Genomic DNA, 14,553 nt, shown 5'->3' on the forward strand with positions numbered 1-14,553 from the left:
AAGTGACAGAACTCTCACCTTCTGGAAAATATACAGGGATGGAAATGTGCGTGATATATCCAACTTAATTAGCTCCAGGCTGGCCTCACGATCAGCAACAGATGCACTAGCATCTGCAAGCAAAACCAAAAGTCATTTAAAGTGATAAATAATTCTACAGACTTCAGACTAAAACTGCCATATGCATATAGAGTCTTCCAGGGTCTAAGGAAAAAAGTTTTGTTTTTTTTTTACTCTTGGAGTAGATATATATATTTTTTTTTTTACTAAGGGTAACAAAATGCACAGAGATTTCACTAAAGTTTTCAAAAATTGAATGGTTAGGTGCTGCAGAAGTTATACTGTTATACTGAGCCCTTGTTAGCTTTCATACGACTCTAATTTTCTGTATCCTAGGGCTGACATTCTTTAAATCACAGCAAAAGTGGCAGCATTCACTCAAGAACTTCAGAAGAATTTCAGCTGGGCCTTAAGTTCTCTTCTTTTTGTATTTCATCTAAAATTTTTTATAAGTGCAGCCTGATACAAAAACAAGTAGGAAATGACCCAAAGTATTTTAGCGAACATTTCTAATGCCACAATTACACACAAACTAGTGAAACTGTGTGCCTGTAAAAATAAATAGGAATCTGTTTAGTATTCAGAAGGTCTTACCTTCTACATCATTCTCAGAACTTGTCTCACTGAAGCTTTTCCATCGTTCCTTAGCTCTAGATAAGAAGATTTCATAGAGTTCTGCAAGTAAAAACAAAACATTGAGATGAGAAAAGTCTCCATACTGTGTATGCTTGGCTTTGTTTTTCTTGCTTGTTTCTTACCATTGAGGGGTGGGGAGAGTAAGAGGTAGATCCCTATGGCATGGTTATTACTAACCACTGGAATATCACCACCCACAGTTTATGCCTCTTTCTGTGGTGAATATTCAAATTACAGGAAAATCATGCTTCAAATAAACCAGACTTTTACTTTGCGAATGAGTTGGAACACTTCCAGTTTATCAAAAACATTAGCTATGAACTAAACAATTTTCCCTTAACCCTTTTATAAGACTAAAACATTTTTAAAAGCAAGTTTTGAACTCTATTTCCAAAACTTACCAGGCTGTGATTGTCTAATTGTAAAAAAATACACCTAGTTCTATGCAAATAAATCCTAAGTTTCAACTGAAAATAACCAACTGCATTTTGCACTAAAATATAATCCATTAAGACATACCAGGAGTGATATTTAACTCATTTCCCACTGCTAGACTCCACACCTTCCCACGAACACTTGGTGGTAATCCCTGCCACCACAGCTCTCGAACTCTCCGGGTAGCACGCCTAGAACAGGGAAGCATGGAAGAAAAGCAGGTATATTACACATCTTGTTTTCTGAAATTATTGAGCAACTTCAAAGAAAAACAGCATGCTATTTCCCAAATGAAAATTCAATGATCTCTGCTTATGTTAAAGTCCCATTAAAAAAAAAATAAACAAACAACACAACACTGAGCTCCCAAAAGCACATTTCATGTTGCTCTGTAATGACCTTGTACTATAATAACAGCAACAAAAACTGACTTCACAAAACAAATGGAAAGAAAAACAAGGTATGTGGGTCCTCTGTTTCCAGAGGAGGGATAAGCTACACTTGCTGGATTTACAAAGCAAAACTTCACTTACATGCCTTCCCAGTTAGGTAGTATTTCATTGACCCAAATCACCATAGCACTGGCAATATTGTCTTCTTGCTTGAAACGCTCTCTCATTATTTTCTTCCTTTTATGTGCTTCTTTAATTTCTGTTAAAGAAAACATATTATATATTCTGTTAGAGTACGTAAGTGATTAGGTAATTAATTCAGCTGTTGTCTAATTATGTGGATTGTGGATGAAAGATCAAGGGTAAATTACAATTGCACATGAGCTCTCCAGTACTCTTCCTGATGACCGTAGACAAGTACCAAAGTAATTCTATAAAATGAGACATTATGAAAACAATGTAAGATGAAAACAAAATAGTTATTACAGGTTCTACTCTGAAAAATAACAATAAAAAAGCAATACAAAGTTCCATATCTGCTGTAGCTATTTCTATCCCAGATTTGCCCAGTTTATGTTTTAATTAACTGTCAAATAAGAAAGTGTTGAGTTAAGCCATTCTTCAAAGCTGTTAAACAGGAGTATTTTGTTAGAAATTAATCATTTGAAGATTCCTTCATGTTAAAATGGCTAGAAAGGACAGAGCTTTGCCATTACTAAAAAAATCACTGCCAAATGGCAAGACATTTTCTATTTCTGCACACATTAGAGAAATCAAAAAAGGACGCTCGCCATCCCTGGTAAACTTATATGGCTGAACAGCTTCGTTAAGCTTTTAATGAAGCTCTGTGTGTAACATCTATTAATTTAATGAACACTAGGGCACAGATACTAAAACATTACAGATCATTGGCCTTTCAAAGCTCATACTTTACCAGATTTCACTCTTCTCTCGTACTGTGTTTAAGCTGTCATATGCCTTGGATTTCTCATTACATCTTTCAGAGCAAGCTGCTATAGATCCATATAGAGGCTCAATGGGTTCAGGAACTTACATCTGACTGACAACAGCCCAAGTAAAATATGCAGCATGAATTCTTGAAATAGCTTATTCCCTGAACACTAGGCATGAGAACACAGAAGTCCTTTCAACAAACTATTCATAGATTGCCACAGTCCCAAACGAAATAAGTTTAATTTAAAAAGCAGATCTAGTGGAAGTAGGAAGATTCACAGATACAGCTGATTTGGAAAAACAAGGTTATCATCTGTCTTCACATTGAAATTGCTATCAAATTCCCAGAAAAAAAAAATAATCTTTAGGCAGCCAGCATTATTCTACTATAGTTCTCAGCAACAACCACAGCAACATTGCTTGAAAAAGGAGTCCAAGTATACAGAAAGCTTTCAGTCAATCACAGTGCACAAGTAGTTTAAAAAACATAAATCAAATTTCCACTTAGAAATGAAAAAAGTTAAACTGATTTCTGAACCTGGTTACATTGACTATGCTAGAACAGGAAAAAAATTTGCAAATTGAGCTTGGTTTTTAAGTTATGCATACAAGTATATCAGAAAATAATCTTCAACAAGGTTGTTCTTTACCATACCTACTAGCCAGAAGATATTTTTGCTGCACAGTTAAATATAATTACAATGATTATTGGCAGTTAACATACCTCGTTTTTTTGCCTCTGCCACCATTTCATCATATTCTTGTCGGTGACGTAAAGCCTCCTCCACTGATTTGGCAGGAAGATTTCTGAAAACAAGTTGTTCCTGAATTCAATATGCACAACTAACATACTGAACCATTTCAAAACACCTTTTGGTTTCTCTCTAACATGAGCTTTGGAGTTGTCACACTATCAGTGCTTCAGTAACCACAGTGGAAGATTGCTATTTATTCAGAACTACCAGGTTTTTACTACTTCTGTTGATTTGCTTCCTATAGCTTCTTCCAGGGCATGGCCAGGACACAAGAGCACTCTATCTTAAGTCACACTATGCTACAGCCAAGATCTCCTGATTTCCAACACCTTCTCCTTTCAACTGACATTGGAAAAATAAACTACTGCTAGAAAAGTTTGTTCTTACTCATCTGTCACCAGTCTCTGAAGTTACTGTATTTGTTGAACATTTGAAATAATGTCCAAATGAAGTTTCCACTAAGCAATAAAAAAAGAAATACTGATGTTCTTTACGCAGTTACGTATTCTGATACATTTTTGCATGTGCATATTTTAATCATTAAGCATAACCAGATCTATGATTATGTTTGCTCAATAACAGGTAAACGGAAGTTGGAATTATGAAAGAAAGGACAGACCCCAATCACTCCAGAGCTAAGATTAAGGATGCTTGCTACAGAACTACCAATTAGCCAGCTTCATTTTTTTTTCTTTTTTTTTTTATTGCAGAGTGATCCCAATTGCCAAATACACACTTCTTTTTGACTATGTAGACTCATTTCAAGAACAAAAACCAAACACAATCTTTGGTCTCAGTCTCATAATCTCTATTTTGCTTTGTTTGCTTTGTTTCAAAATAAACAGAAGACATTTCTGTAATTTAACACCCCAAAAAAAGATTATTATTTTTTTTTTTTTTTACAAGTAGAACAGATCATTTTTTCTTAGAATTTCAGAATTAACTGAGAGCAGAATTTATTTTCAAAGACGACATGACAACATGCTACACGCTTGGAATGGCACTCAAATTTGAAACAAGTAGAAAAGACATTCTTATAAACATACTTCAGTTACTGTCTTAGCCTCCACCACAGAATAAAAGGAAATAATGCGTTTACAAAATCTTATACTAGTCTGTACCTCTGTTCAAGATATTTGTCAAGACACTTCTGTCTTAGCACTAATGGAGCTTATACACCACTTGAGAGATCTCCAAGGAAACACTTCTATTTGGTATTTCTTAATTGAAATCAACTGAAGCAAACAAGTGCCATCATGAGTTTTCTCAAGGTGTGATCTGAAAGCTTTGATCTATTTGCTTTCCTCACAGCATGCGTTCCTAGTCAGCTTGTCCTCCTCTTTCTTTCAGATTGCTGAAGGCAAAATAGCTGCATGGACCAAACAATGTGTTACTCATTTTTCATTACTGTTCCCATTTGTATTTAATGCAGCTTTTGTTGCATCTACAGTTCCCATTTTGTTGCCTTCAACTGTAGTTTTAAGAAGCCAAGAAAACATAACTGTAGCAAGGAACAGTTTTAGGGAACTCTTTATCTTGGTACCAACAGAACAATTAACTATACTGGCTGAGTACCGTCATATCAGAAATGCTGAACACTCATTTTTTTTATTTCTTGTGTTTCAAAAGCAATTCTTTCTACCCCTGCTGTTACTAACCTAATACTTCTTTCTTTTTCTGGTAAGCCACCCCCAAATTTGCTGATGTGCTAACTGCCACTGTTAGGTCTTCCCTATTAAACTAGGAAAGTAATTCTCCAGAAAGAGTGAAGGAGAAGGGAGCGCACACTAAGATGGCAGGGAAGAAATCCGTAAGTCTTCAGTAATTTTCCTGGTTAAGGGTGCCTACAACACTGTCCCAGTACACAGCAGATAACTTACCAGCAGCCCCCATTAAGCTAAGAAAATTTCTCATTTGGTCTCATATACTTGTGGGTTCATCTGGAGGTATTTGTTAGTTTATTATGTAGGATGGAATAATGCATAACCTTTTGTGCAAGAACTATGCTTCTGATGAGATGACCTTCACATCTAACAAACTCAGTCATCATCAGATCCACAGCAGAATTATACTTACGCTGGTCGGTCCTCCAGAATCAAAGCAGTAGTTGAAAGTGGTTCAAATTCCATGTTTTTACGTCTTGCTGATGGAGCTGGAGGCTTATACATTCTTCCTGTCCGTGCTTCATATTCCTAAACAATATTATTGATAAAAATTAAATTTCAAATTTTCAGATTCCCTTCTAACTAGTGAGCATAATATTACTCGCTTAACACTTATTACTAATATTTACATATATAACATTGAATCACTTAAGACAGCAAGGAGCTAACATTACAAATTGAATTTATAGCAAGACAATGCAGCTTTCCAGAACTGCTAAACAAAAATGACTGAGAAGGCAGTTTCTTCTATCAGATTCTTTAATCCATCCTAGTTCAATGTTTCTACTGAACATCCAGACATGAGTTATAGTTAGAAAAGCTGCATAATCTTCCTGTAATAGTTAGCAAGCAAGTACATTTAATCTGCAAAGTTGAGAAAAAACACACTAACCAACAATGCGTGTTACCACTTATTTCCTCTTGATTCTAGCTCAACTTCAGACGTGGTATCCTTCCTGTTTATGATGACTTCAGCAAGACCACTGAACCCCTATTACCCAGGACTACCTATTCTGTACCCAGCGACAGTACAATAATATTTAGCATTACAGTCTGTTTCACATTATTTCTTTCCTCAGAAGTAAAAACATGCAATCTACTTGAAAAATTTAAGAGTCTGTAATACACAGAAGATTGAGGAAGAAAAAATCCTATTCCTTTTTTCCCCACACAGCAACTCAACAAAGCACAAATGAGGCAGTCTTTAGGAAAAAGGCTTGACAGAGCCAAATGAAAACCTCCAAAATTACACATTCCCTCTTTTATAGCCCCTGTAAATAAAAAAATACTGTCAAGTTACTGAGGAATCTATTCTTATAGTTTAGTGAGTATAAAAGTTTGTCTGTGAGAAGACCTTTCACTTCTTTCCAAGCAGAAGTAGCTTGTGGATTCACATTTTTAGGCACTAAGGTTAGTTAGATGGGTTCTCTACGCATCTTTCATGTGCTGGAAGTCAAACAGAATGTTAGCATATCTTTTAAAGAAAACAAATACAAGGTATTTTGGTAACATACTTTCAAGTTAAGTCACCAAAAATAAAAATAGATTGCTAGTTAGGTCATATACCTTCCCAATCAAACATTCCTCTCTAAAAACTGCTTCTCTCACCTAACGCGTAGTTTCTCATACATATTTATTCTCCCAGGAACAAACAGAGGACTTTACATGTTCAGTGCTCATTAACAGCATTAAACAAACATAGCTGACAATTTTAAACATAGTTTAAAGCTCTGCACACAGATGAAGTCCGTAAAGATAAATGGGAAAATACCTCTTATAAAAGTGACAACACAGTCTCAGATTTCCAGGGAAGACAAAAAAGTGTTTATTCACTTTAAGGTGGCTTAAAGTTTTCTGCCCAACAGCCTCCTTACCCTACCTATTTTAATGATCTCAGACAAGATTTCTGTTCTTCCACATTGGGCATAATCCAATGAAGTGGTCCAACAAGCATGACTTCGAGGAAGTCATGTTCATCTCCCCTCAAGAGAAAGTCACCAAAGAATCAGTGAGGATGGAAGGGACCCAGCCCAGCTCCCCACTCAAAGCAAGGCTGTGCAAGGCCTTGCCTAGCCAGGTTCTGAGCACCCCCGAGAATGGAGGCCCCACACATGCTTGGGAGAGGGACAGCACCCAGTATTTCCAAGCAGTTTCCCAGCCAGGCATGAGCGAGGCCCACCCTGAAGATTTCAGAGATCAGAGGAGGCCAGCTGTGTTCCCAGTGTTACAGCCGCGTGCAATAGGCTATACAGATTTCCTACAGCATAATCTTCTCCTGACGGGTAATTCCTAAGACAACTTCAACTGAAAACAACAATATGCATCCAGTATCACTTGGCACATTCAAACTTGGCACCTCCAACAAATGGACTTAAAGAACTGGTGTTCTGTTGTAATTTACACAAGCACGAGAAAAATTAGTAAACTCAAAATTCATTGTATGAATGAATATACATATGTTAAGAGCCTAAAATTATTTCATCCCACCTAAAACCATACGATATTATAGGCACTCCTGCCACCCTGTATACCTCAGGCTATTCTAGCATATTCATAATTAGGAATTATAGCAGCCCGTGGTCACCATCCAGCCTGCAGTACTGAAGAACTAGACCCAAACTACTGAAGGACAGTAGCATTCCCATCTCTCAAATTCTTGGTTGAATTCTACACTTTCCAGTACTTTGTCACAGGAGTGACAAAATTAAGTTCACTGAGCAGTCAGAGATGGAGAAGTTCAGCTCGAACCAACTTTTTCTTTTTTATTTTGCACATAAATTAGGTACGGAGGAATATAAGTTAAATAAAAAGCACCAGAAAGCCATAAGAAATGGAAGTAATCCTCACCATCTCATTACAAAAGCTACACATCTGAATGATGCTAGTGTCTCTGGATGTCATACATGCTAGGAACTGATACACTTTACCAAAAGTAACAGAAACAGGTAAGAAAAGGCATAAAAACCTTCACAGTGATTTCCACAAAAGACAGAAGTCATTATCCAACTGCGCTTCTGGAACCAAGGATACTTTACAAACATTTGGTTTTTCTTAGAATTTTCACACTGCAAAAACAGACACCAAAATAACTTCAAGCTCAAACTGTCAAGGTTGAATATTTCCTAAGATGAAATATACTCCAAATATCAGAACCTCCACATGGAAGATCCTTCTTGCTCAAGAAACATATCTACTAGGAAAGATTAGATTCAAGAATCATCAGATGTGCATGAAATACATGAATTTGAACAACCAAAATACTCATTCCTTTTTTGGAATACGTCTCTTCTTGTGCTACTAGACTTAGAGATCCCAATAAGCATTTGATGAAGGATCTGAAATTCTGAGCAGTGGATAAAAAGCTTGAGCTGATGTAGAATTTCACTTTAAAGGTAAAAATACAATTTAAAACATTTGACAAGGCAAGAGCATAAGATGCAGGACATAGCCCACAGGATAGAACAGTTGACAGCTAAGATTCAAGAGCTGCAAGATGAATTTACAGGAGGAAAAATAATCATTTTGGAAGTGTTACATGTATCACGATAGGGAATTTTGTTCCTAAAAATTCTTTATTGCAGCTTATCTCAAGTTACAATCCCAAAATAGATAAAAACAAATTATCAGCTTTAATAGAAAGCAAAAATAGTTCATAGAATCACAGGATGGTTGCATTGGAAGGGACCTCAAAGCCCACAGTTCTACTCTGCTGCCATGGGCTGCGTGCCGTCCACCAAGATGAGGGCTCAGTACTACATCCAACCCAGTCTCGAGCACTTCCAGGGATGGGGCACCCACAGCTCTCTGAGCAGCAGTGCCAGTGCCTAACCACCCTCTGAGTAAAGAATTTCCTCCTAATATCTAAACTGGATATCTCCCATCTTTTAGTTATCTCTTTATTAATGTCATAACTGCATCTTTTCATGTACTGCCAATCATAAAGCTGCAAACAAACTAAAAGCATGTTTTTCCTGAAAAACATTGTGACAATTTAGTCAGAGAACTTTGATATGTAGACAGACTAGAATTTCCAGTATTTATTCCTACAGAAATACAGATTAGCCTATTAACCTAAAGACAGGCAAAAGGAAAATGGGCAGGAGATCTTTTGCTTTCAGAACTGCCTCTGTGCTTATGATAAAGATATTTCAGTTTGCAGCTTTTTTTATTCCCTTTTAAAATTGAGTCTCTTAGGAGGGCACCCTACATCACCTTACACTAAGGTGTATCACACTAAGTCATGAAAGCAGAATTTCTGCTTAATGCATAAGGACACCCTCTTGCACACCAAACTCCAAGTGTGTGTTGAAATTACTGAACCGGAATTGGCTTAAAAACAAGATGGTGTTTATAGCAACAACAGACATCACTGAAAGATTCTAAGAGTTATGCAGTAGGTATTGTTTCAGAACTAAGAAAGCAGATGCTTTCAGACAGACATAACAGTACATTTGTTTCTAACTTCCAGATTATATAGGCAGAGAAAAAAACAATTTCTCATGTAATAGGAGAGAACAACCAATTGAATGCTGAAAAGTTTCTTGATCAACCTTCTAAAGTAATGTCACCCATCTCCCATCTTTAACTTATTTTTCCTCAAATGGATTTTTCACAAGTTGCATCAAGTTTCATCTCTTGTTGCTTACAAAAACACACAAAGCCATGGGCTTCTGGGCCCAATAAAGAAGAGATGAGAGAACTTCAACCACGTAACATGAACCACAGGCATCACATATCAGCTAGCAGTACATTACTGCTCTATTTCATATAGAGTAACAGATCCACAGAATGAAAAGGAGAAAGTTGTGCTATTCCTGTTTAACATTGGGTGTGGGATTACTGAAGAGTTTTCAAAGAGGCAGATGCATTGGACCAACTTCAGAAGCAAACCAGCCACAGCAAATGGAAGATGTAACAGCATATAACAAAAGTTTCAACAGCTGCACCTTTCTACAGTTCCAGTTTTATGCTGGAAAGTATGATTTAAAGCATCTGAAATTCTGAAGTGCTACTGCTCATGTGACTTAGAGATGGGAAAAATAAGCTTAGAGGATATAAATTTTTCAAATTCATACAGTGTTCAAAAATAAAAATTTAAGCCATTTTAACAACTTTTACCTTTAAGGACGCACAGCAAATATAGGTAATGCTAGAATTTGACAGTAATTTACTCTACCTTCTGCTATTCAAGAACATGCAGTATGTTAATAAACAATAATACTCTATCACTTGAAATTGTTAGTGAGATTCATGTGTGAAAGTTATTTATTTTTTTTTTACTAATGGTATCTAATGAGTTGATGGTTAGTGCCATAAAATAGTCATGCTACTGTGAAAATGTGATGTTTGTTCTATTTTTAATGAGTGCTACATAGTCCCATGCATGGCATTGAATACAACTAGATAAAAAACGTATTAAATTCCATACCCCTGTGTTTAACAGACTGAGAGCAGATATTGACGCAAGACTGCCAGAACTGTCATCCTAATGAGAAAAACAGAAGCAAAGCCTTAGTGAATAAATGAAGGAAAAGACTGTTATAATACAGCAACATGCAAGCCAAAGTTTAAATTGACATATCAAGTGTTTCTCTTTAAAGAAATAGATGCAGCTGTTCCTCCTCCTCCAGCCCTCAAAATACACAAACACACACAAAGACTTCACACTTGAGCAAGATGCACGTAAGCTCCCACTGGGTTATTTTTTAAGTGTCGTTATGTAGTTTATTCAGCAGCACCTTTTCCCAAAAGAAGATCTTTTTCCATAGCACTCTTCTCAAGTGAATAACAACAGGTGTTGATGTAACACCCCTCCCTAGTCCACACCACCTGTAAGCGTTACACTTAAATCAGCACTACCCTCAGCAGGTACACTGTGAGAAAGGAAACAGCAAAACATGGTCTAGAAACTGACACTCCAGAAACTGCTCTGAAGCTGTATCTTCATGATTCATTTTGCAATCTAAGGTGAGTGGAATGAATTTCCCACCCAAACAAATGCCTTTAAGCCCCACCTTCCACCACCACAGTCTGACAGTATTTTTTGAGTATTACTGAGAGCTCAGAAGTGCATTACGCTTCAACTTTACCAACGAGCTGCTGAGAAGCTGGACGTGCTTGTAAGGCTCTGAACGGTCGCTTGGGTTACAAGGGACACATTTAAGATTGTAAATGACAATGCGTAATCCTTTATACCATATTTGAACAAGCTCATCAGGCAAAAGCATGTCCAGCTACAGGAGACCCTATACAACCAAAGCTCCACAGGCTTCCATTCTAGATTGAACTCAACTATCCAATGGAAAAATGTAAGCTTAAAAGGAGTGTCTAAACAGACACAGCCATTGCTCACAAGCATTTTATTACAGTACCAGGAAGAATGAGAGGAATCAAGCTTTTCATCACAATTTCAATGCTATTTCTGTCCTGTTCTTGCACCATGCATACCACAGGAGAAAAAAAATTTCAAAGGCTTCCTTCTACGCTGCCACACTACTTTCTCCTTTTCAGTACAGAAATACTATGCCAGCCTCAGAAAGATAAAGCTTATATAAAAAAAAATTTAAAAAATGCATACATCTTTACCATGTTGAAAGCATCTTTTTGCTAATTCCTATGCTCTTGGAATTTGATATGAATGATATTTGAATGTGGTAGCGAAGTCATCATTTGAATGATGACTTCGCTACCACAACACATCAAGCTTACCAAGCTGTCTGCTTACCCTGCAAAACCTCAACTCTTAAGAGAAGAAAACACAATCCTTTTGTCACCCTTTGCTACAGGAATTCAAAGACCTAAGAGAAGGAGTCATCCTGTCAAAAAGCAGATCCAGAAGTTCTAGCTACAAAGACGTAAATACAGTAAAATTGTATTTTACATACTTCCTACAAACAGAGAAGCGTTTGAGATCCTACAAGCTTCATTACTACTTCATTGACAAGATAATCATTACTGAAGCTTAAATTACTGGGGAAGGTCTTTGAAACTCTTCTAAACATAAAAGTTTTACCTGTAGTACAGCATCTCTGAGTGCACATAAACTCTGGAGCATACATGAACAGGTATTTCTTGAGAATCTGACTGCTACCACATCTGCAAATAAGAATGTCACAGTCTTTTCACTCCCACTAGCAGACTAAATGCTACTCAGGTGCTACGTGATCCGTGCAAGACTTCACAACACATTCATTGTCCATCCCCATCTCAGGGAATTTTGTTACCAATGTATTTCTGACTGTATCTGAAGAACAGGTACAATTTTTGCCTTTCTCCTTTTGTCTTTCCAGCAGCATGTGCAAGATGAGCCAGCGTGACCTCTATCTAGATAAGAATCATTCATGGAAAAACTTTCAGTCTAGTATTTACGTATTTCTTTCAGATATTCCATCCTTAGATTTGCTGACAAACACGTCATGCACTTTTTAAGCTTAACATGCAGTTTAAATTGAAACCACAGTGACTGGCTTGAAGCATTACTACTGCAAGTTAGAAGGCCTGAGCTATCTGAAAGCTGACTCAAAACGCATCTGTTCCTCTGAAGGGCAGCCTCAGACAATTCTTGTCCCTGGGAGACCACGGGAGTTGTGCTGATTCAGTGAATGATTTCACTGTTAAGATTTCAGATGGGATATAACAACATCGGAAAAATATGCACCAGTATATTAGCCCTCAAACACAGGTGGTGTTTATGTTTGTTTAAGATTTCAGAGCAAGCCAAACCCAGTATTTTCAGAGGTTAGCTGTAGGACAGAGACTCGGTCATCTAAATCACAGTTAGTGTGTAATTGATGGTCTAAAGCTAATAACCTCCGTCTTGTGTACAAGGTGACAGCTTTTGGAAAAGATTATTTTACTTCACTTCTAAAGAAGCAATCAATAAATCACTGCAAGCTTTTCACGTGTCAGATCTGAACATAAACTGTATCCCTTCATATAAGGCTGTTAGGGGCTGTACTTTGTTAGAACTCTTGATGAAATTAATTTGGTATATGCTTCACTTCTGTTTGCCTTGCAGTGCATGCTCACATACTTTGAGTTTACTTTAATTTGGGCATATTAGGAAAAGAAAGTTTCACAACTTTAAACAAATTAATAAGAAATTCAAAAGTGCTTTAATAAAAGCAAAAGCTGAACTGAATGGCTTGATATTCAGAATCATTTTGATTGCTAGTGCAAACCTCTTTTCTTTAACTGTAAGGACAGAAAATTAAATTCAGTTTGCTTTTTTAAACAGAACTTGCCCTTCAGTCAGTACACGTCATCCCGCAAATCAGTTCTGGCTTCAAATGCTTCTGTGTTAAAATACTTTGTCAGTCTAATTGAAAGCAGACGTCTTTACAGACTGAGAGGAATGTACCCAACTGATCATTAATGACCACATACATCTCATGAACTGCAGCTAATAAAACCGGCTGTTATGAAAAAAGGCACACTTTCTAAAACCATCAAATGCATGTGACATTTGCAGTCCTAAAGAGTTGCTATTTTCCCTTTTTAAAGGGGAAAAAAAAAAACAAAAACACAGTGAAGGAAGGAAGCCCAGAGGAGGGAGATGTCCAGTAAAAGAGTTGGCCTCAATCACATCCTGCCTGGGCAGCTCCAAGTCCAAGGGGAGCAGTGCATGCCAGCAGCTGAGCGCCGGCAGGGGCGGCTGCCAAGACCTTTCAGCCTCTGGCCCACTTGGAGCTCAAGCACGGCGCCCTGAGCATGCTGATGGCAGCAAAGCTGTGAGGGGCTCTGCCACCTCCACAAACACACAGACCCTGCAGTGGCTTTGGGCATAGTATTTATCTTCTACACACCCTATGAAACCGCAAAGAAATTTACAGTTGCATTCATTAAGCAGTCTCTGGAGGCAGAGCTGGCTACATTGTTGCCTGAAAGAGTATCCCAAATTAAGTTTCCAGACTTCTGGGGAAGTTATTCAAGACTGCAATCACCACTGGACTTCTTTGCAAAGGCATATATACACGTCTTTTGACAGACTGAGAGCCACAAATACAAATTTAGATGCAGTTATGAATTTACTATGTCATCCTCACCAAAACAGGTAAGAAAGGAAGCTTCCGCCAGCCAGGAAACATGGAAATGTTTTTGTTACCAAGGGTCATCACTTATCAAGTAGCAGAATTAGTGGTGAACAGGACAAGTTAAGCTTGTATCAGCTTTTTACAGGCCTTGTAACTGCATTCTTGCCTGCATCCCTTTCGGTTGCATCCTCAATAGCGAGGAACTGAATCTGGCGATGTCAGTCAGCCACTCACAGCACAGATGCTATTTTCCACTCATCTTCAGTAACAAAGCATGCCTATATTCATCCTAGGCTATGGCCAGATTAACAAATTTGAATACTTTTGAGAAAAACTATTGCCTTTTCTTCAAAGACATATGCACAAGGAGCTATACTATAAATCTTATACACATATAGAAGAGAATTTTTATTTACATTAAATATAGACGCATTAGGGCTATCAATTTAATAATCAGGTTCTCAGATATTGTAGATCTAACAGAGTACCAAATATGCCACCAATCTGAATCTGCCCTTTCATAAGTGTGGATTTTAGACTATGATGGTTTATCTAGAGACCATACATGCTTTACCTACGTTAGGAGCTAATAATATTATCCATTACTGACACAACACTCAAGATT

The 14,553-nt window shown here is 37.3% G+C and overlaps 1 protein-coding gene across 2 annotated transcripts in view; it reads right to left on the reverse strand.

Moving 5' to 3' along the window:
* The window catches only part of TBC1D12 (TBC1 domain family member 12), a gene marked incomplete at its 5' end in the record, with an annotated part of 37,215 nt that overhangs the window by 7,541 nt on the left and 15,121 nt on the right, over positions 1-14,553 (reverse strand). Inside the window, 7 exon segments of one of the 2 annotated variants that reach the window (XM_021397674.1) lie at positions 19-113; positions 655-735; positions 1,216-1,322; positions 1,665-1,782; positions 3,202-3,284; positions 5,309-5,424; positions 10,325-10,381. In XM_021397674.1, the coding sequence (XP_021253349.1) occupies positions 19-113; positions 655-735; positions 1,216-1,322; positions 1,665-1,782; positions 3,202-3,284; positions 5,309-5,424; positions 10,325-10,381 (657 nt within the window). 2 annotated transcript variants of the gene reach the window in all.

This window comes from Numida meleagris, chromosome 5 (assembly GCF_002078875.1).
Source record: "Numida meleagris isolate 19003 breed g44 Domestic line chromosome 5, NumMel1.0, whole genome shotgun sequence".
Taxonomy (NCBI): domain Eukaryota; kingdom Metazoa; phylum Chordata; class Aves; order Galliformes; family Numididae; genus Numida; species Numida meleagris.